At 44.4% G+C, this 24,323-nt stretch overlaps 1 protein-coding gene across 5 annotated transcripts in view; it reads left to right on the plus strand.

The window, feature by feature from the left end:
- rgs3a (regulator of G protein signaling 3a) overlaps positions 1–24,323 on the plus strand; it is a 156,155-nt gene that overhangs the window by 76,194 nt on the left and 55,638 nt on the right. For 2 of the 5 annotated variants that reach the window (XM_036977265.1, XM_021602436.2), the window contains one exon: positions 21,370–22,281. In XM_036977265.1, the coding sequence (XP_036833160.1) occupies positions 21,370–22,281 (912 nt within the window). Of the gene's footprint in view, positions 1–2,083; positions 2,329–7,945; positions 8,123–21,369; positions 22,282–24,323 lie in introns of those variants that run through there. The other 3 variants (XM_021602440.2, XM_021602441.2, XM_021602435.2) reach the window with 3 other exon arrangements.

Raw genomic sequence — 24,323 nt, forward strand, 5'->3', positions numbered from 1 at the left:
GCGTTCAACTCAAATGTGTCTTCTGCATTTAACCCTCTCTGAATCAGAGAGGTGCTTGGGGCTGTCTTAATCAACATGCACGGCACCCGGGGAGCAGTTGTTGGGAGTTATCTGCCTGGCACAGAATGACAGATTTATACTTTGTCCACTCAGGGATTCGATCCAGCAACCTTTCGATTACCGGCCTATGCTTCTACCCGCCAGGCTACCTGACGCTTTCTTCAAAAAGCACACACACACACACACACACACACACACACACACACACACACACACACACACACACACACACACACACACACACACACACACACACACACACACACACACACACACACACACACACACACACACACACACACACACACACACACACACACACACACACACACACAATGTCTCACTCCATCAATGTGTGTGTGCGTGCGAAAGTGTGTGTGTGTGTATACGTACATGAGTACGTGCGTGTGTGTGTCTTTTTTGCACTGCGGTGATATCCATCACGTCCTAGGATCAATTCCCCAGCCGTGCTTTAAACTTTCATGAAATCTCTTTGATGGATCGTGTTTTGCTTTATTTCAGTTCAAAAAGCCCTTAACTATTTATAACTTGTTCTGTTGTTATATAATGCACTGGCATACATATACAGTATATCAAGGCTTTGTATAAAAACGATTGGACCAGATCCGAAGATGCCATATTATTCATTTAAATTATTCACATTCTTGGGTTAGGGTCATTAGAATTTCTCCACAGAGGCCCAGCATGCAATGCTTAGGATAATAGTTTATTTTGGGACAAATGAAACGTATTCCACTTTTCTATGACATGGATGTACTGTATGTGGAACGTCTATGACAACGTGTGGAATGGTCCTTTCGCTCTATCCTAGATGAGACTTCATAGATGTCTCCATATATTTTGATCTAAAACTACAAATGAAAAACAGATGTGGAGTTTCAAGGTTTTCTTCCGACAGTGATGATAGGTTGTATTTTATTATGCTCTTCACTAGACAGAGAAAGTCGTTTTCTGGGTTTGCGTCAGCAGTTAAACTAGAGCTTGAGGGATTTGAATGGCCCTTCAAACCTGATCATTTGGAAGTCATATGGGCTACAAATAGATTAGATTAGCTGTACAAGAATATGTGTATAGAGGAAGTGTAAAAAAATGTGACACTTCACTCTGAGGCACTGCTAGGTCATGGGATGGGATGGGAGTCAAAGCTAGTGTTTTGTATGTTTGTGTGCGCGTCTTTTGTGTGTTTGTGAACATGATTGTTTATGTGCGTGTATCCTTTACCTGTGTGTGTGTCTTCGTAGTTGATGAGGTGTGGAATACAGGGCTCTTTTGCATCCCAGATCCTGCACCTCTTTGATAAGCTTTGATTCATTGCTTTGATTCATGGCTGGGCTGGGGTCTAAAAATAGGAGGTGGGAAAAGAGGGAGGGAGGGAGATAGAGGTACGGGACTGCACAGCATGGCATCATGGGCCTCCAGAGACACACTAACACATGGATACAGCTCCCTTCACCCTCCTTCCCATCAACTCATGAACCTTTCTTTTTCTCTCTCCCTCATTCTCTCTCTCACGCTCCTTTTTTTCTCCATCTCTCTATGTCTCTGTGTACACTATCAACTACTTCCACCAGTATCAACTCTATGTATCCCCTTTCTCCTACTGTTCTCTCTCATCTTTTTCCCTCGCCTTCCTCCCCTCTCCCCAAATGTCCTTCCTTCCTTCCTTCCTTCCTTCCTTCCTTCCTTCCTTCCTTCCTTCCTTCCTTCCTTCCTTCCTTCCTTCCTTCCTTCCTTCCTTCCTTCCTTCCTTCCTTCCTTCCTTCCTTCCTTCCTTCCTTCCTTCCTTCCTTCCTTCCTTCCTCCCTCCCTCCCTCCCTCCCTCCCTCCCTCAACCCTCACTTATTGCTCTCATCTACCTCTCCCTTCCTCTTTCCCTAACCCCTCATAGCTCCCCCTCCTCTTCCCCTCTTATCCCTCTCCTCTTCCCCAGCGCTAGTGTTGCACGTTGGCAAACACATAAGAACCACACGGTGAGAGAGGCAGGACTGCACAACATTCAGACAGAAATAGAGAGAGAGATATAAACAGAGAAAAGAGGGAACATAGAGACAGTGAGAGACAAAGAGAAGGATAGACAGAAGAGAGAGAAACAAATCACTACAGCATTTTTCACACCTGGATTTTCTGTCCTCTTTCACTACTATCCTGTGTGTGTGTGTGTGTGTGTGTATGCTCTTCCACCCCGCACTGGCAGAACTCGTACATATTCACACACACACTCGGAACATCCAGATGCCTGTCTCTAAGGTACTGTATACACTCTTTGTGCTTCCTATTTCTCAGGTCAGGTACCATACACCTGCAGGTCTGTGTTTTGGTAGTGTTAGCGGAGATTAAAGTTATGGTGTGTGTGTGTAGCGTTCCAGAATGTCTCTGCATTATATTATTTTTGCATGTTTCAGCTGCTAATGTATTCCTAACACTTTTCTAATGCTTTATTGACACTTCTGGTTCTCTTTTTGGATTTCTAAGATACCTTTTTAGTTACAGTATATAAAGTATCTGATGCTGTTTCAGTGCTATGTCACAATGTAATCATTTTACTTGGCTTCACTGCTGGTTGGCTATCAAATTCCTCTTCTCATTATAGGATGTTTTACATTTTTAGTGTACCAAATTTAATTAACATAATATCTGCACACAATTTTTGTGGACCAAATATAACATTTCTCTCTCTCCTTGAAAGGAAGGTAACGGCCCACTATTTAGTAGTGGAATGGCATTTATGTACGTGCAGTGTATGTGATTGAGTCACTGCTAAAGGTGCTGTCAACTGCAGCAGTGGTGTAGTACAGTAGATGGTTAGCTTATCCCCACTACACAGAGCAGCTGGTCAGGAAAAGCACAGCAGGTGAATGTGAATGAGAGAAATAGACTGTTCTCCCTAGTGTCAAATGAAGAAATGTTATCTGTGCGTGAGACAGAAAGAGTTCAATAGTGTTTGTTTGTGGTCTGGGTTTGTGAGAGAGAGAGAAATAGAAAAGGAGGGAAAGACATAGATAGTGTGTGTGTGTGTGTGTATGTGTTTGCATGTGTGTGTGCGCTTGCTTGTGTATGTGTACATTTTTTACACAGTATTTTTATGAGGAATTGTTATGATTCCCAGGGGCCAGTTTTTCAGAAGTTATCTATCAAATTAGATTAAATGTTAGGATTCAACATTAGAGATTTGGTAATCCAATTTCACCTTCAATCAGGATTCAATTATGTTTTTGTGTTTTTCAAAAGGTTCAAAACTCAAAGGTAGTGATTATGAAAGTTTTGATACGAAAACTCTGGATTATCTTCATCTCACGGGAAAGGTGGTACCTTTAGGTATCTTTATTCATGTAGTTTACTCATCTCTGTTTGCCTTTGACATTGTAGAAGTAGTACCACAACTTGTCCAGTAGATGGCAAGGTGTAGGGCTGTTCAAAGCACTACATTTGACATTTTAGTCATTTAGCAGAAACTTAGCAAACATAGATATTGCCTGTCCCTGCTCAAATTTGATTAAAATGTTTTCTCCGTGACCAAGAGAACTGTGGGCTTTGAGCACAGTGAGGGAAGAAAGATTATTAGTGAACCGTTAGTTAATGCATTCGAGGATTCCAGAATACCGCACACCACAGGTCAGGGTTATTCAAGTCTACCTGATAATTCATTGCACCCACCTGGCGTCCCAGGTCTGAAGCAGTCCCTGATTAGAGGGGAATAATTTAAAAAGCAGTGGAATTGGCTTCAAACACTACTGCACAGACACAGGCAGACACTGACACACACGCAGGCACACAGTTACAGAAGCACACAATGCCCCCCACACAGACAATTTCGTTGGTCCCACTCACTGTCACAGTCAGGTTACGTTGGAGCTGAGAGCCTCTCCTGCCTCAGTGTGCTCTGTCATCTGATGCTGTTAAGACGAAAAGCACCTGAGATAAGACGAGAGAGAGAGAGGAGGGAGAGGGAGCAGATGTTCCATAAAGCACAGCCAAGCACACTGAGCAGTGAATAAACTTAAGGGGTTACGATCAGCTGTTGGGATCGCCTTTTATTCAGTTGTTTGCTATTATACTGTACACAGACATGCTCTTCATTAAGTTCTATTGTACATCTGCTAGCTGCATGTTGTTCTCTGTTTGGTGCCCTGTTTCTGGTCTCATGACTTGTCTCATGGGGAGGAAAGAGAGAGAGAGCGAGACAGAGAGAGCGAGGGAGAGGGAGAGGGAGAGGGAGATGGGGGGGGGGGGGGGGGGGGGGGGAGAGAGAACAGAAACCAGCTCTATGTAATTGAAGAATCCATAGAATCTAACCACTTCTGGGAAAATTGGAACATACTAAACAAACATTAAACACAAACTGTCTATCCAAGATGGCCCTATAACAAGGAAAAAAATGCCAAAATATATACATGATCAAATAAAAATCATAGAATCAGCTATTAAAGACTCCCAGAAGAACCCACCCAATTCTCCAATTACATTTGAAAAATATTTTTTCTATTTTTTCTATATAACTATTAGGTACAGTGCATTTGGAAAGTATTCAGACCCCTTGATTTTTTTCATATTCTGTTACATTACAGCCTTATTCTAAAATTGAATAAATAAAACAATTCTCATCAGTCTACACACAGTACCCCATAATGACAAAGTGAAAACAGGTTTAATTTTATTCAGCACTTTTTGGGGCAAAACAGATACCTTATTAGCATCCAGACACTCGAAATTGAGGTTTCCATTGATCATCCTTGAGATGTTTCTACAACTTGATTGGAGTCCACCTGTGGTAAATTAAATTGATTGGACATGATTTGGAAAGCCACACACCTGTCTATATAAGGTCCCATAGTTGACAGTGCATGTCAGAGCAAAAAACAAGCCATGAGGTTGAAGGAATTGTCCATAGAGCTCCGAGACAGAATTGTGTCGAGGCACAGATCAGGGGAACCAAAATATTTCTGCAGCAATGAAGGTCCCCAAGAACAGTGGCCTCCATAATTCTTAAATGGAAGAAGTTAGGAACCAACAAGACTCCCCCTAGAGCTGGCTGCCTGGCCAAACGGAGCAATCGGGGAGAAGGGCCTTGGTCAGGGAAGTGAACAAGAACCCAATGGTCACTCTGACAGAGCTCCAGAGTTCCTCTGTGGATATGGGTGAACCTTCCAAAAGGACAACCATCTCTGCATCACTCCACCAATCAGACAGAACCCACTCATCAGTAAAAGGCACATGACAGCCCGCTTGGAGTTTGCTAAAAAGGCACCTAAAGGACTCTCAGCATGGATTCTCCAGTCTGATGAAACCAAGATAGAACTCTTTGGCATGAATTCCAAGCATCACGTCAGGAGGAAATCTGGCACCATCCCTAAGGTGGAGCATGGTGCTGAAAATAATCATGCTGTGGGGATGTTTTTCAGCTCCAGGGACTGGGAGACTAGTCAGGATCGAGGGAAAGATGAACGGAGAAAGTACAGAGAGATCCTTGATGAAAACCTGCTCCAAAGCCCTCAGGACCTCAGACTGGGGTTCTACAGATGCAACAGCGACAGCATCCTGACCGGTTGCATCACCGCCTAGTATGGCAACTGCTCGGCATCTGACCGTAAGGCGCTCCAGAGGATAGTGCGTACGGCCCAGTTCATCACTGGTGCGAAGCTGCCATCCAGGACCAATATACTAGGTGGTGTCAGAGGAAGGCCCCAAAAAATGTCAAAGACTCCAGCCACCCAAGTCATAGACTGTTCTCTCTGCTACCGCATGGCAAGCGGTACAGGAGCACCCAGTCTAGGTCCATAAGACTGCTGAACAGTTAATCAAATGGCCATGTGGACTATTTACATTGACCCCCCCTCTCTTTGTTATTACACTGCTGCTACTCCCTGTTTATTATCTATGTATAGTCACTTCACCCCTACCTACAGTGCATATACAAATTACCTCGACTGACCTGTACCCCCGCACATTGACTCTGTACCGTTACCCCCTGTATATAGCTTCGGTATTGTTATTTTATTGTGTTACTTATTATTTACATTTTTACTTTAGTTCATTTAGTAAATATTTTCTTAACTATTTATCAAACTGCATTGTTCGTTAAGGGCTTGTAAGTAAGCATTTCACTGTAAGGTCTACACCGGTTGTATTCGGCGCATGTGACAAATGCCATTTGATTTTGATTTGATGTGGTGCACTCCTCAATGCCATCAGAAGATTCCCGGAACATGTTCCAGTCTGTGCTAGCAAAACAGTCCTGTAGCTTAGCATCTGCGTCATCTGAACACTTCTTTATGGACCGAGTCACTGGTGCTTCCTGCTTTAGTTTTTGCTTGTAAGCAGGAATCAGGAGGATATAATTATGGTCAGATTTGCCAAATGGAGGGCGAGGGAGAGCTTTGTACGTGTCTCTGTGTGTGGAGTAAAAGTTGACTAGAGTTTTTTCCCCCTCTGATTGTATATTTAACATGCTGGTAGAAATTTGGTAAAACTGATTTAAATTTCCCTGCATTAAGGTCCCCGGCCACTAGGAGCGCCCCCTCAGGATGAGCATTTCCTGTTTGCTTATGGCCTTATACAGATCATTGAGTGCAGTTTAAGTGCCAGCATTGGTTTGTGGTGGTAAATAGACAGCAACGTCTAGAAGCTCTTTTCGGTCATAAGAGACGGTAGCAGTACAAAATAAGTTACAAATAACACGAAAAAACACACAAAATTGCACAATTGGTTAGGAGGCCATAAAACGGCAGCCATCTCCTCCGGCGCCATTCTATGGTTGTGAGGTCTGGGGTCCGGTCACTAATGAAGAATTCTCAATACCTGCTAACGATCAAAATCCAGAAAGGAGCCGCTAAATTGTGAACCACTGCAAAGGAAGTGATTTTCTAACCTTCTATAAAAAAGCCATCACCTATAGAGAGATGAAGACCGGCTATGTGCCCACTGCGCTGCACTTCCTAACTTCCTGCCAAATGAATGATCATACTGGAGACGCATATTTCCCTCAGATTACACAGACCCATAAAGAATTCCAAAACAAATCCAGTTTAGATAAACTCCCATATCTATTAGGTGAAATGCCACAGTGTGTCATCACAGCAACAATATGTGTGACTTGTTGCAACAAGAAAGGGCAACCAGTGAAGCACAAACACTATTGTAAACAAACTATATTTAACTGTATATTTATTTTCCCTTTTGTACTTGAACTATTTGCACATTTTACAACACTATACATAGCCAGTAATATAACATTTCAAATATAAGTATTTTGAAACTTTTGTGAGTATAATGTTTACTGTTTATTTAGATTAGTTTATTTCACTTATGTTAGTTATCTATTCCACTTGATTTGGCAGTGTAAACATGTTTCCCATGCCAATAAATAACAGAAATGAGAGAGAGAGAGAGTGAGAGAGATAGGTTTCCTCTGCTTCTCTCTCCCAGAGAGGTGATCACTGTATGTGTGTACATCTGCCTAACGCCTGTGTATTGTATTTTTCTGCCTTTCATGGTTAAGTCAAATCAAAGCTACTGTATGTGTATGTGCGTGTTAGAAAAGTCGGGGCGGTAGACTGATGAATGCTAATGGCTCTGTGTGTCCCGTGGGACATGGCAACTGTACACAGCGCCTTGATGTCTTGACCAGGGATGGGCTCGGGGGGGGGGGGGCTCTAATGGGTGTACACACATAGACACACACACACACTTCTTCCTCTCCCCAGTCCTCTCTTCCTCTTTCTTTAGCTCCTCCCCCTCCTCCCTCTATCTCTTGTTGTGGTTGCGCTGCTGGATGGGAGTCTCCCTACAAATCCCACAGGGCATTCTCTCTCTCTCCCTCTTGCTCTCTCTCTCTCCTTCTCTCCGTTCAGCTCAGAAACAGAAGCGCAGTTCCTGCACTCCTCTAATTCACACAGCCGTGGAACACAACACACACACACACTCACCCTGACACACACACCGCTGGCCGTTTGACAGAGAGGAGAGTGGGCCACTTTACCAGGGATGTGAAGGAGGAGTGGCTGTCTCTGCTTATTGGACTATAACTGGGGATCTCTCACTACAGGTGAAGTCTATAAGGATACACCATCTCCATTTTCACACCCACCCACACACTTTATAGGTGTCTGTAGTTTTTAATAAATAGAGGGAAATACTTCAGTGTATTTATGAGCTAGCCTAATGTTGAATGCGTGGGGGTTGTTTTTGATAGTTTTTATTGCTGGTGTTCTTAGTTGTAGGAAGATAGGGAGTGGTTTAATTTGCCTTACCAAAGAAGCGAGAGAACGAAAGAAAGAAAGATGAGCTGAGAGAAGGCAATGAACTCAGGCTGTTGGACTATCAGTTCAGGGCATCAGGTTTGGATGACCCGCGGTTTATTATCTACTTTTATTTTGTCTTTGTTCTTTCTTTCTTTCTTTCCTTCTTTTTGTCTGTGTCAGAATAAGTTTGCTAAAATACAACAATGATTCTCAGAGTATTTAAATTAGTTCAAATGCAGATAGAGAAATCAGGTTGTGATATGGTATGGCCTTCTCTTTCTCTGTACTGTTATCTGGGAATTCATCTGCATCGGCTCATCTCTCAAAGAGGATCGTCATCAGCTCACAGCTTCATGAACGTGTAAAGCCATCACAGCTCTGTGTAAAGACAGAGATCAGGACAAGTGAAAGAGAGAACAGAGAGATCATGGAGAAAGAGAGAACAGAGCAAAGAGAGAGGGAAAAAACAAGGAACACACTAGGGAGAAAAGGTTACTTTTTTTGCATTGTTAAGATCTTGCTGGCTGGCTGGTGTGTGTGTGTGTGTGTGTGTGTGTGTGTGTGTGTGTGTGTGTGTGTGTGTGTGTGTACATTGTGCGCATTAGCAACCAGTGATCACACATCTTCTGTCAACAGTTTTGCAGCATATTGCACAGGACTAGCTAATGATGTCACTAGGAAGTCATGAGGAACGTCTGTCAACCCGTTTGTCATGTGTTGCAATGAGGAGAGTATGACGGGGAGTTTACAAGTTTATCTATTGACCAGAGGGAAGCAGGAATATGCAGTATATACCGTATATATATATACACACTATTATTCTACAATGTAGAAAACAGTCAAAATAAATTAAAATCCTTAAATTAGTAGGTGTGTCTATACCTTTGACAGGTACTGTATGTCAAAGGTTTGGACACACCTACTCATTCAAGGGTTGTATTTATTTTTACTATTTTCTGTCTTGTAGAATAATAGTTAAGACTTCAAAACTATGAAATAACACACATTGAATCATGTAGTAACCAAAAAAGTGTTAACAAATTTTATATTTGAGATTCTTCAAAGTAACCACCCTTTTCCTTGATGACAGCGTTGCACACTCTTGGAATTCTCTCAACCAGCTTCACCTGGAATGTTTTTTCAACAGTCTTGAAGGAGTTCCCACATTCCCAGAGTTACCTTAAGGTAGTAGTTGTGGAATTGTTAGGCTAAATTTACTCGTTGGTTACTACTGCATTGTCGTTGGTTACTACTGCACTACTGCATTGTCGGAACTAGAAGCACAAGCATTTCGCTACACTCGCATTAACATCTGCTAACCATGTGTATGTGACAAATACATTTGATTTGATTTTGACCTCTGCTGCAGAGGATAAGAACATTAGCGTTACCAGCCTCAGAAATTGCAGCCCAAATAATTGCTTCACAGAGTTCAAGATAACAGATATCTCAACATCAACTGTTCAAAGGAGACTGCGTAAATCAGGTCTTCATGGTCGAATTGCTACAAAGAAACCACTACTAAAGGACACCAATACGAAGAAGGGACTTGCTTGGGCCAAGAAACACAAGCCATGGACATTAGACCAGTGGAAATCTGTCCTTTTGTCTGATGAGTCCAAATTTGAGATTTTTGGTTCCAACTGCCGTGTCGTTGTGAGATGCAGAGTAGGTGAACGGATGATCTCTGAATGTGTGGTTCCTACCGTGAAGCATGGAGGAGGAGGTGGGATGGTGCTTTGCTGGTGACACTGTGATTTATTTAGAATTCAAGGCACACTTAACCAGCATTCTGCAGGGATACACCATCCCATCTGGTTTGCGCTTAGTGGGACTATCATGTGTTTTTCAACAGGACAATGACCCAACACACCTCCAGGCTGTGTAAGGTCTATTTGACTAAGAAGGAGAGTGATGGAGTGCTGCATCAGATTATCTGGCCTCCACAATCACAGTTGAGAGAATGCCAAGAGTGTGCAAAACTGTCATCAAGGCAAAGGGTGGCTACTTTGAAGAATCTAAAATCTAATTTTTGATTACCACATGATTCCATATGTGTTATTTCATAGTTTTGATGTCTTTACGATTATTCTACAATGTAGAAAACAGTAAAAAATAAAGAAGAACCCTTGAATGAGTAGTTGTCCGAACTTTTGACTGGTACTGTACATGTATACTGTATGTACACATACACAGAAAAACACACTCAGAAAAACACACTCACAATCCATACTCACCAACTTTCAAGATGGGTACAGATAAGTACAGAAACAGAGACACATAAGTGGGCACAGCATGCGATAGCAAGAGATAGAGAGCTCAGAAAGAGAGGAGATACACACCCAGATGGGGTGTAAAGGAAATTAGGTCTGTTGTGTGGGACATTATTACATCTGCAGCGTTATCCATCAATCTTACCTCCCCCTCTCTTCTCCTCGCCCCCTCTCCCCTTCTCTCCCAAAACTCCTCCCTTCATCTCCCTCTGTCATCCCCTGTCCTCTGTCCTCCTCGATCAATATCAATCGACACTCCCTTCTCTCTCTCTCTTTCTCCCTCTTTCCTTCATTCTGGCTGGTGTCATTGTGTCATGTGTCTTTGGAGGGGAATATCAATGGCCTGTACACACAAACACACACTGCTGCTAGAAGAGACTGTCTAGGCAGTGTTGTAGGCTGTGTGTTCCTCACAGTCTGCCTGGCCCTCTGTTTAACGCTGAGGCCACCTGTGAGGCAGACACACAAATACATACACAAGATGTCTATCTCTCTGTGAGACACACACATGAATGTGCAAGCACATGGACACACACACACACACACACACACACACACACACACACACACACACACACACACACACACACACACACACACACACACACACACACACACACACACACACACACACACACACACACACACACACAGCGGTCACATCGACTTTGCCCGGGGACGTCACACAGCTAGCCAGTTAGCCCCATAATCACATCACTGACATTCTCCCTCTGACCTTCCGCTGGGATTGATAATGTCTTGGAACATGAACCTTGACCCCCGGAGATGGGCTGTCATACAAAGTGCCCTTTATAATACAGGGACACAGACTGCTGGGGTGCTATTTTTTCGTTACTGTTCCATTTTTCATTACCTCATCCAGGAAGGAGACGAGGAGGAGGTTGTTGGAAAAAAACAGGCCCCTTGTTGAGCTTAAATATTAATGAAAATAGACTTGCTTTTAATAAATCTTATACCCGATGCCCCTAGGTCCCCATTGCTATTAAAGTGACTGATATTGTGTGGCTCCAGTGAGATATTGAGTGGACCGCTGTGTTTTACTGTTTACTGCTATAACATCTCCCCCATGTCATATAATGGTGTTGTATATGACGTTCTTTACCTTCGCTCGCCATTTGCATAGGGGAAGATACCTCAAGGGACAAGCAAATGTAATCAACTAATAATAGAACTGCAGCTACAAGACAGAGTACACACATAGCGAGATAGGAGTAGCAACGAGCATATTGAGAAGAGTTATGAGTCTCCTTCGATATGGCTAAACAACGTTTGTTCTATTTATAGCTTAATCCACAGGAGTTGATTCGTGGGAACGCTGACATTTTTCATCCTGTTCTTCTTCTTCGCTCGTCCGCCACGTCGTTCTGTCCATTCCTCTTCTCCATCGTTTTGCTCTTTCGCTTGATTTCAATGGAGGGCCTTGACATGTAAACGATCATTGCCGCCTCATCCCTCTGTCCTTTGAGCGAGGGAAGGGCGGGGAGGCTGGCCATGCATGTGATGTGGCCACTCAGTAATCCTCCTCTAGCCCTTCATTAACCGATAATGATGTGATAGTGAGCAGTCACTGTAATCCACAAATCCATACTCATAATTGCGTGTCCTGAAGAGCTATGGCTTTAGCTTTGCTTGAAACATATGCACATTTAATCAAATAAGGAGAGATTGCAAGTTTAAAGGCTGGACCTCGAATGACCATCTAATGATGTCAATGAGAGTGGTGCTAAGCAAGCAGATTGGGTTTGGAAGCTAAATGACCATCTAATGATGTCAATGAGAGTGGTGCTAAGCAAGCAGATTGGGTTTGGAAGCTAAATGACCATCTAATGATGTCAATGAGAGTGGTGCTAAGCAAGCAGATTGGGTTTGGAAGCTAAATGACCATCTAATGATGTCAATGAGAGTGGTGCTAAGCAAGCAGATTGGGTTTGGAAGCTAAATGACCATCTAATGATGTCAATGAGAGTGGTGCTAAGCAAGCAGATTGGGTTTGGAAGCTAAATGACCATCTAATGATGTCAATGAGAGTGGTGCTAAGCAAGCAGATTGGGTTTGGAAGCTAAATGACCATCTAATGACGTCAATGAGAGTGGTGCTAAGCAAGCAGATTGGGTTTGGAAGCTAAATTACCATCTAATGACGTCAATGAGAGTGGTGCTAAGCAAGCAGATTGGGTTTGGAAGCTAAATGACCATCTAATGACGTCAATGAGAGTGGTGCTAAGCAAGCAGATTGGGTTTGGAAGCTAAATGACCATCTAATGATGTCAATGAGAGTGGTGCTAAGCAAGCAGATTAGGTTTGGAAGCTAAATGACCATCTAATGATGTCAATGAGAGTGGTGCTAAGCAAGCAGATTGGGTTTGGAAGCTAAATGACCATCTAATGATGTCAATGAGAGTGGTGCTAAGCAAGCAGATTGGGTTTGGAAGCTAAATGACCATCTAATGACGTCAATGAGAGTGGTGCTAAGCAAGCAGATTGGGTTTGGAAGCTAAATGACCATCTAATGACGTCAATGAGAGTGGTGCTAAGCAAGCAGATTGGGTTTGGAAGCTAAATGACCACATTTGTTTGCTGGATGTCCTCTGTTCCTGGAATGGTTGATTTGATATTTCACATTAAAGCAATAATGTGTCTGTTTAGTGTGTTTGTGTTAGTAGGAGAGGCAGGAGGTAGGGGTGGGGGGTTACCTCCACCGTGCTGCCTAAAGATCCCCACCCTTTGCTCTTTGAGCCACTCCATACACTGTTGTGGTTTTTAGGGGCCAATTGGTGTGAGGGCCACATTTGTGTCTTTGTCGCTGTGTGTAGTAGCACTGTTCACACAGCAGTCCCACAGCAAAGATAATGTTCCTTAACCTATCACATTTGATGTGGAGCTGTGTGTGTGTGTGTGTTTGTGTGTGTGTGTGTGTGTTTGTGTGTGTGTGTGTGTGTGTGTGTGTGTGTTTGTGCGTGTGTGTGTGTGTGTGTGTGTGTGTGTGTGTGTTTGTGTGTTTGTGTGTTTGTGTGCATGCTTGCGTGTGCATGTGTGGTTTCGAGATGAATCCGCCTCTTAGTGATCTCTCAGAGGGCCACTAATATGCTCTCTAATGCATTTTAGTTCTACTGCAGATGAGACATGAGGACCACATGATAACACAATGGTGTGTTTACCACATACCAGCCCCATTTAGAGGGAGGTGAGGACATGATTTCTATTAACTAGACACAACCCCCTTCAGAGAAAGGTGACTTATGAGAACATTGGGTATATTGACACATAGCAACCCTAATTCTCAGAGATGTGACATATGATGACAGTGGTGTGTTAGCTAAACACACACACACACCTTTCAGAGATTGAGAAAATGAGGACACGGGTGATTTGACACATCATGGCTTAAGATGGCTGTTCTGTTCTATATCATAATTACACTTAGGTTGGAGTCATTAAAACTTGTTTTTCAACCACTCCACAAATTTCTTGTTAACAAACTATAGTTTTGGCAAGTTGGTTAGGACATCTACTTTGTGCATGACACAAGTAATTTTTCCAACAACTGTTTACAGACAGATGATTTCACAATTCCAGTGGGTCAGAAGTTTACATACACCAAGTTGACTGTGCCTTCAAACAGCTTGGAAAATTCCAGAAAATTATGTCATGGCTTTAGAAGCTTCTGATAGGCTAATTGACATAATTTGAGTCAATTGGAGGTGTACCTGTGGGATGTATTTTAAGGCCTACCTTCAAGCGCAGTGCCTCTTTTCTTGACATCATGGGAAAATCAAAAGAAATCAGCCAAGATCTCAGAAAAATATTGTAGACCTCCACAAGTCTGGTTCATCCTTGGGAGCAATTTCCAAACGCCTGAAGATACCACATTCATCTGTACAAACAATAGTACGCAAGTATAAACACCATGTGACCATGCAGCCATCATACCGCTCAGGAAGGAGACGCGTTCTGTCTCCTAGAGAGGAAAAAAAGTGCAAATAAATCCCAGAACAACAGCAAAGGACCTTGTGAAGATGCTGGAGGAAACAGGTACAAAAATATCTATATCCACAGTAAAACGAGTCCTATATCGACATAACCTGAAAGGCCGCTCAGCAATGAAGAAGCCACTGCTCCAAAACCGCCATAAAAAGACAGACTAGGGTTTGCAACTCCACATGGGGACAAAGATCGTACATTTTAGAGAAATGTCCTCTGGTCTGATGAAACATAAATAGAACTGTTTGGCCATAATGACCATCGTTATCTTTGAAGGAAAAAATGGGAGGCTTGCAAGCCAAAGAATACCATCCCAACCGTGAAGCACCGGGGTGGCAGCATCATGATGTGGGGGTGCTTTGCTGCAGGAGGGACTGGTGCGCTTCACAAAATAAATGGCATCATGAGAAAGCAAAATTATGTGGATGTACTGAATCAACATCTCAAGACATCAGTCAGGAAGTTAAAGCTGGGTGGTTGAAACGAATCACTAATCTTATCTAACATGACTGGGTGGTTGAAAGCTAATCACTAATCTTATCTAACATGACTGGGTGGTTGTAGCTCATCACTAATCTTATCTAACATTACTGGGTGGTTGAAGCTAATCACTAATCTTATCTAACATGACTGGGTGGTTGAAGCTCATCACTAATCTTATCTAACATGACTGGGTGGTTGAAGCTCATCACTAATCTTATCTAACATGACTGGGTGGTTGAAGCTCATCACTAATCTTATCTAACATGACTGGGTGGTTGAAGCTAATCACTAATCTTATCTAACATGACTGGGTGGTTGAAGCTAATCACTAATCTTATCTAACATGACTGGGTGGTTGAAAGCTCATCACTAATCGTATCTAATATGACTGGGTGGTTGAAGCCAGTCACTCATCTTATCTAACATGACTGGGTGGTTGAAGCCAGTCACTCATCTTATCTAACATGACTGGGTGGTTGAAACTAATCCCTAATCTTATCTAACATGACTGGGTGGTTGAAGCTAATCACTAATCTTATCTAACATGACTGGGTGGTTGTAGCTCATCACTAATCTTATCTAACATGACTGGGTGGTTGAAAGCTAATTACTAATCTTATCTAACATGACTGGGTGGTTGTAGCTCATCACTAATCTTATCTAACATGACTGGGTGGTTGAAGCTAATCACTAATCTTATCTAACATGACTGGGTGGTTGTAGCTCATCACTAATCTTATCTAACATTACTGGGTGGTTGAAGCTAATCACTAATCTTATCTAACATGACTGGGTGGTTGTAGCTCATCACTAATCTTATCTAACATGACTGGGTGGTTGTAGCTCATCACTAATCTTATCTAACATGACTGGGTGGTTGTAGCTCATCACTAATCTTATCTAACATGACTGGGTGGTTGAAGCTCATCACTAATCTTATCTAACATGACTGGGTGGTTGTAGCTCATCACTAATCTTATCTAACATGACTGGGTGGTTGTAGCTCATCACTAATCTTATCTAATATGACTGGGTGGTTGAAGCTCATCACTAATCTTATCTAACATGACTGGGTGGTTGAAGCTCATCACTAATCTTATCTAACATGACTGGGTGGTTGTAGATCATCACTAATCTTATCTAACATGACTGGGTGGTTGTAGATCATCACTAATCTTATCTAACATGACTGGGTGGTTGTAGATCATCACTAATCTTATCTAACATGACTGAGTGGTTGTAGCTCATCACTAATCTTATCTAATATGACTGGGTGGTTGAAGCTAGTCAATGGAACCCTTGGTTTCACATTTGATCAGTGACACTGTCACTTCAGGGAAAGGAGGAAGATAAGATTACTTTTCAAAGTATCCAAAAAGTGCAGTGTTTCTTCTGTCTTCCTAGGGATAAGAATGAGAGAAGAAAAACACTGAGAGAGAGAGCAATAGACAGAGAGACATGGAGAGAGGGATAGTTTGTAATTGAAGGAGGGTCTAATGGTTTTGTCTTGTTCTCTCAAACTGCCCTGGGCTTCTATGATAGCAGGAAGAAGGAGCCCCAGCTAAGTGTTTCTCAACCCAATTACCCAGCGCCGTCCTTTGAAGCCTTATGTTCTTAGTCTACTTCCTCTTTCCTCCTCTTTCCCCTATCATTCTCAGTGAGGCAGGCGGGTTATTAGCCATTGGTGTGCTGCAGTGTGCTGCCCCTGTAGGTGGTGGTTTGGCTGTTACCTGGGAGCTCTGGTGCCTCTGAGATGCCTAGAGAGTTGCATCAAACATGCTAGCATCAGACTTCCTTAGAGCTAGATCAGACAGATAGAGAGAGAGAGACAGAGAGAGAGAGAGACAGAGAGAGAGACAGAGAGAGAGAGAGAGAGAGAGAGAGAGAGAGAGAGAGAGAGAGAGAGAGAGAGAGAGAGAGAGAGAGAGAAGAGAATAGCACAAAGTTGTGGGCAGGACAATATTCCTCAAGAGCTCAACAATGCACACCTGCCCTAAGGGGGGTCTACTGTCTCCATGGTAACCCCCATGAGGTCAGAGGTGAAAAGTGATGCATCCTCAGGTTGGCAGGCTCTTCCTGGCTACATGGTTGTTAGCCTGCCCTAATGCTGTTAATGCTCGTGTAAGACATTTTGCTCCCCCACTATTCCTCCCTCCCCATCGCTCCACATCTTGTTGTCCACTCTTCCTTCATATTTCTAATGTCCTTTATCCCCTGTTCTCCCTCTGCCTCCTCTTTTCTCATCCCCTCTCTTCTTCTGCTACTTTCTTTCTTTCTTCCCCTACTCCTCCTCTCCTCCCTGGGCTCTCATCATCCGCCCATCCCATCTCGTGTTTCCATTCAGCTCCTGTGATCAACACTGGGTCAATAATGGAGGTTGTGCTAGTGGTCTGATTGAGAAATGCTAATCTTTGATGATCTACCTGTGCTCCTCTCCTCCCCTCCCCTCCCCAGACCCCTCCCCAATCCTCTACCCAGTCCTCTCCTCCCCTCCCCAGACCCCTCCCCAATCCTCAACCCAATCTTCTCCTCCCCTCCCCAGACCCCTCCCCAATCCTCTACCCAGTCCTCTCCTCTCCTCTCCTCCCCTCCCCAAACCCCTCCCCAATCCTCTACCCAGTCCTCTCCTCCCCTCCCCCGACCCCTCCCCAACCCTCTACCCAGTCATCTCCTCCCCTCCCCAGACCCATCCACAACCCTCTACCCAGTCCTTTCTTCCCCTCCCCAGACCCCTTCCCCAGTCCTCTACCCAGTCATCTACCCAGTCCTCTACCCAGTCATCTACCCAGTCCTCTACCCAGTCCTCTCCTCTCACGGAAACACAGAGAGCTTTTGACCCATCAAGGTTAGCTCTCTTTCATCCTCCTCTTTCACTGCTCTCAATCTCTGCCCCCTCTGATTTCACGTCAGCAAGGGGAGAGTAAGAGAGAGTAATGACTTCTTAGCCAATGGCCATAAAACACATGACAGGGCTGGACAAAGATGAAATGAATTAGGAGGAGTTGTGGTTTTGTGGTTGGTTGTTTAGACCGTTGTTCTTTTCATGGCCGTTCACTGGACATGAGCATCTTTTCTTGGAGGGCATTGTGTGTGTGTGTGTGTGGCCGGCCCAGTATGGTAGCAAATGGCTGTGTTATGCTGGGCTCTGAGATGAAACATGTGTATCTGACAGGACAAGTGGCTCCTTTGTGTCTCCTGCCATATCTCCACTGGACAGGGAGGCAGAGGGAAGGTGTGTGTGTGTGTGTGTGTGTGTGTGTGTGTGTGTGTGTGTGTGTGTGTGTGTGTGTGTGTGTGTGTGTGTGTGTGTGTGTGTGTGTGTGTGTGTGTGTGTGTGTGTGTGTGTGTGTGTGAGAGAGAGAGAGAAAGTGTGTCTGCATTACATATGAATTACCATGGTTTAATAGATACTAACTATTTCAAATCTTAGCTTCACTTATTCAAACAAATATTCATACAAATACAGTATTTTATACTCCAGCTGTTCATTGGGTATTTTTAAAGCATGAAATGGTCAGAGCAAGGACTATTGAGGCTAGTAAGAATACTGTGATTGTTTGATTACAATCAGAAGAATTGTGGATTGTTTTTTCCCTTGATATCCAATCTGATTATGCCTCTGACCCTGAGGGTTGAGAGAGAGAGAGAGAGAGAGAGAGAGAGCAATAGATGGAAAGAAAAGAGAGGGAGGACAGAGAGAGAAGGAAGAGAGTGTTTTTAAAAAAAAAATCCTCCGTCCTGTTTTCTTCTTGCTACCCTATTGCTTATGAAAGTGTAATTCACTCTAAAAATAGCAGCCCCATCATCAGGAACCTTTGCCTCAGAGCTCGGGGCTCGGGCGGAGGGTGGGAGCATTTAGAGCGGAGGACATCGAGGGTAAGTGAGGGTGAGAGGGTCTCGAGTGAGCATATATGGACAGATGTTGTCTTGTGACTGCATGTGTGGTTATCTGTAACTAGTGAACTTTAAATCAGTATGAGGCCCTCTCACAGCAAGGAATAGGCTCTCACCCCTGTGTGTTCCAGACTGTCTTTTTATACGCCTGGTTAAGAAATGCTCCTACGCTCCTAAGTCTAGACGAGAGAGGTACGGGGGGCAAATTTGGGGGAGGAAGAGGGATAAAATACTTCTGTTTCTGCTTAGTTTGTGATATGAGCACCTAGCTCAATCAAAGCCTGCCTAAAGAGCACCTCTGCGCTCATATCATGGTCTATGATCATCCTGTGTCACTTTAGTTGGACTTAGAACATACACTTTATGACACTGTCAATAAGCATTATGACCATCATAATCATGTAAACCAGATAGGCCTGTCACCTACATGCCCATATGTCAGTCACAAAGAAGGTGTCTTGTCCTGCTCCTGAAATCTGCTCCTGAAGTCATCCCAGTCATCAGCAACAGACCAATAGGGTAGGTTCATCTCTGACATCAACGTGTGTGCAGTTACAATGATAATTTAACATGGTCAATATATATTTTTTGTATAAATAACGTGAACATACTGTTGACAACCACCTTGTGTGGTAGGTTATGTGGGTTTTGACACTCTAATGTAGGTGTCATAACCAGCCATAGATAATGCAATATATGTCACAACAGGTCAAAACATATGTGTCATGGCAGTGTTATGACCATATTATAGCCGATTATGACAAGTTATTTAAGTCAGCTGTTATGAAATATTATGGAATGGTTATGACTGTGGCATAACGTTTTATGATGCTCGGTGTCAAGTGTTGCCGGTAAAATATATAAAACAACGGAAAGTCTAGTTTTAGACTCCACTGGGCCTTTAGAACTGAATGTTAAAACAAAAAAACGTTCTCTCCACTGTCAAGAAGGGGGCCACTAAAAGGCTTGAGCCGGCCACTGCTATTAGCTTAGCATTAGCATTGTTGAGGTCAAAACATTAAGAGTGGTAGGATGCCGTGTCCCACTCTTTATCTACAGCCGTGTATTTGAGAACAATAGGTAGTCAGGTTGGTAGCGATTGGGCCGTTTCAGTAGAGTGCAGCAGTTGAGGAGTTTTAATAGAATGTGTAATGGAATTCAGTGATAATGCACGTTTTCTCCTTCACCCTGATTATCACAAAATTGCGCCCTCATTCCATTGTTCAACATCCCAATCACTGCTTGAGATTTAAGTAGAGACAAGTCAATGAATGTTAAGTATCACCATTTTGTTAGACGCACTAATGAAATTGGCCAACACTTTAGCTCTGACAGAATCTGTTCAAGCGCTTTACACACAAGGAGAGACAGAGAGGTAAAACAATCAACTGAATAATGACTTTGTGTGGTGTAGCGCCGTAGTGGCTTTGCCTTGTATAGTACAGCTCCCTCAGCAGAGTCCAACACCAGAAGACAGACAATGGGAGGGGAGGGGGTTGAAGGGCAAGAGTAGATAAAACAGAGATGGGAGAAAGAAGGTAAAGGTGAATATGAATGGAGAAGAGATGGTGGTGAGGTGATGGTGTAGATGGAGGGTTTCAGAAATACTCAGGGGTTTGAGCCAAGAGGTTCTATGGAGGACATGTTTGTTTTCCTCCACATTGCTCCCTCCCGTCTGTCCCAGAGGCCCTGAAGTGGTTGGGCCAGAGTGTGTCTGTGTGACACCAGACAGGAAGATAAAGTACCAGGAATGTGTCTGAACCAACAAGCAATGCTACTGCTGGAAAGCTGAGCTGTGTGTGTGTGTGTGTGTGTGTGTGTGTGTGTGTGTGTGTGTGTGTGTGTGTGTGTGTGTGTGTGTGTGTGTGTGTGTGTGTGTGTGTGTGTGTGTGTGTGTGTGTCTGTGTGTGCGTGCGTGCGTGCGTGCGTGCGTGCGTGCGTGTGTGTGTGGTGAGTGCATGAAGGGAAGTCAAACAGGCGGTATCAATCTCGTCATCATAAACACACGTGGCCTCTGTTTCCTGGCTAAACTCAACATACAAACAAAATCACTGGCTTCTCCTTCACTGTTGATAGTTGGTATGGAGCCATTAGTCTCCCAGACACGGAACGCACAAACAGGGCAATAGGATTGTAATGGATTGCTGTCAATAAGAGGTCAGGAGCAAAGATTTAGATCAGGCCTGGTGTTGGTATAGGCTTGTTTCTCTATTGATTTAATAAAGTGGGATGTGTCTTAATAGATTTTTAGTCATTGGGACCATTTCAGCAGGGCTCTGGTTGACTGTTGCTTTAGCCCAGTGCTAATAAATGTGATTCATGTTCTAATCCACTTCATCAAGCCCTTGATATGCAATAAATGTGCAGTGTGACAGTGTTTATAACTCCCTCTCCCTCCAGATGCTGGAGCCCAAGGTGGATACTCCTCCATGTGAGTTGGGAGGAGGACAAGGCCTACCCCTGCCAGGGTCTGAAGAGGACCACCTCTACCCCTACCCCTCCAGCCCCTCAGAGCCCCTGACCCTGGGCAACCCGTACCCCTCTGAGCTTCTCACCCCCCTGGAGGAGGTTTGCACCCCACTGGGCGACGGAGAGGAGCACAAGGTGCCACCCACCCCACCGCCCTCCACCGAGTGGGAGGACAGCAAGAGCATGGAGGGCACTGAGCCTGAGATCTGGCGGGAAAGAGAGGAGGAGGTGGAGGAGGTGGAGGAGGGGGAGGAGGAGAGGAAGGGTGAGGAGGAAGCAGAGATAGAGGAGGGAGGGGAAAGAGAGAGGGAGGAGGAGGAGGAGGGAGGAGATGTGAAACCCCCGGGGACAGATGACGAAGCCCCGTCAGACCCCCCCGACACCAACGCCCACCCCTCCTCTTCATCCTCCTTCGTCATCCCCGAGCTCCGCCTAGACCGCTCCTTCAGCGCCGATGCCCTCTCCTCGCCCAACACCGACGAAGAGTATGACGAGGACGATGATGAAGATGACGATGATGATGAGGAAGATGACAGCGATGATACCTACCTAGAGCGCAGCGACAGTAAGCGTCGTAGCATGGTGGAGGGCTCTGCCTGCGAGAAGCACGGCGGCAGGTTGAGTGTCCAGAACTCCCTGCGGCGCCGCACGCACAGCGAGGGCAGTCTGCTACAGGACCCACGCGCCACTGGCTTCACCTCAGACAATGCCATCAACTGCCTGGACCCGACACACGCCCACAAGGGGGGCTGGACGCTGCCCTCGCCTAAGACCCTGAAGAAGGAGCTGACCAAGAACGGAGGCTCCATGCACCAGCTCTGCATGCTCTTCTCTGGCAGGAAGGTCAGTACAGAACCATGCTCAGACACACACATACACACACACAGTGTGCGCACACACAAACAGACACACACACACACACATACAAATACATGCATGCACAGATGCGCACACAAACACACACTAAATCACATAGGTTAATGCCATATACACACTAGTACCAAGAAACTATGCCATATTTGGTCTACAGCTGTTGTATTCGGCCGATGTGACAAATACAATTTGATTTGATGTTTTAAAGGCCTGTGTCGATATAAGACTGATCATACAGGAAAAATCAGGCATTCACTGTAAATATTTTTAATATTATTTTTGTATGATCTGTGATACCATGAATAGGTTGTTTCTCATCATAAGATAGGTTCAGTGGGAAAGACAACGGGTCTACATTTTAGAGATTGGCCGCCATCGAGTGGTGAACGTGAGAACTTAGAATGTCATTACAGTTGAGTTTGCAGTATTCAACATTACCCACTAGAGGGCAAGCGGTGTCTGGTTCTCTTTTTCACATTTTTCCATTGAGCAGGAGCAAAACCTCACCTCAACTTATACTCACCAATGATAAACAACCTGTATTATTATTATATACACACACCTGCCCATCAGGATTAAATAAAACATGTTATGAGAGTGGTTGTGTGTGTGTGTGTGTGTGTGTGTGTGTGTGTGTGTGTGTGTGTGTGTGTGTGTGTGTGTGTGTGTGTGTGTGTGTGTGTGATTGAGTGTGTTTGAGTGGGAGAAAGAGCAGGAGAAAGGGCTAAGAGAGGCAGTAGGTATGGTTGGTGTACTGAATTAGCCTAGGTCGAAACAGCTATGTTGGCCAATAGTGTGACTGTTAGCTGTTGGTAGGTGGTAACTAAGCATCTGAGAGCACAGCAGAGGCCATTCTACTGGCCAATGTACAGTCACTTGATAATAAGATGGATGACCTCCGATCGCGGATTTGCTACCAACGGATCTCTCGGAACGGCAATATTCTTTGCTTTTCAGAAACATGGCTCTTGGAGAAGATATCCCCCACGGCTATCCAACTCGATGGATTCTATTCACCGGGCCGACAGGACTGTGGAGTCGGAAAATCAAGGGGGGGAGGGGTTTGCCACTTTATCAACACCAACTGGTGTGCTGATTCCAGTGTGGTGGACGTGTCGACCCACTGTTCATCCATCTTGGAATACCTGATGGTCAAATGCTGACCCTTCTATCTCCCGAGGGAGTTTTCAGCTGTTATCGTGACTGCTGTATACATTCCACCTCAGTACAATAAAAAATAACAATCTGGTGCTTAACGAACTGTACAAGGCTATGAACAAGCAGAAAAACTACACCCAGAGGCTGCCTTTCTGGTTGCCAGCGACTAGGAGCGATAAAGTCCTAGACCACTGCTATTCTACCCACAAGTAAGCATACAAGGCATGCCCTCATCCGCCATTTGGCAAATCAGATAGTGACTCTGTACTCTTGCTTCCTGTTTACAAGCAGAAGCAGAAACAGGAAGTAGCCGCAATTCGCTCCGCATTCCGCCCCAACAGATCCATAGATGACGCATTCTCAATTGCTCTGCACACTGCCCTCACCCACCTAGGTAACCATTATACCATTATACCCTCCATGCTCGTCACTAAGCTTAGGACTCGTAGGATCCTGGACTTCCTGACGGGCCGACCCCAGACGGTGAGGGTAGGCAACATCACCTGTGCCACGGCTGAACCTTAACACAGGGGTCCCACAGGGGTGTGCTTAGTCTCCTTCTGTGCTCCCTGTTCACCCACGACGCACGCCTTCAACACCATTATTAAGTTAGCTGACGACACGACAGTGGTAGGCCTGATCACCGGTGATGATGAGTCAGCCTACAGGGAGGATGTCAGTGACCTGGCGGTGTAGTGCCAGAGAGAGAGTGATAGAGAGAACGAGAGAGCGAGAGAGAGAGAGCGAAAGCGAGAGATAGAGAGAGAGATAGAGAGAGAGAGCTCTAGTTGTTGGTCTGACATGGAGCCTTAAATGGCGTTTCGTTCTCTGTATGGAGTTAGGAATGCAGCTAG

This window comes from Oncorhynchus mykiss, chromosome 5 (assembly GCF_013265735.2).
Source record: "Oncorhynchus mykiss isolate Arlee chromosome 5, USDA_OmykA_1.1, whole genome shotgun sequence".
NCBI classification, from domain to species: Eukaryota; Metazoa; Chordata; class Actinopteri; order Salmoniformes; family Salmonidae; genus Oncorhynchus; species Oncorhynchus mykiss.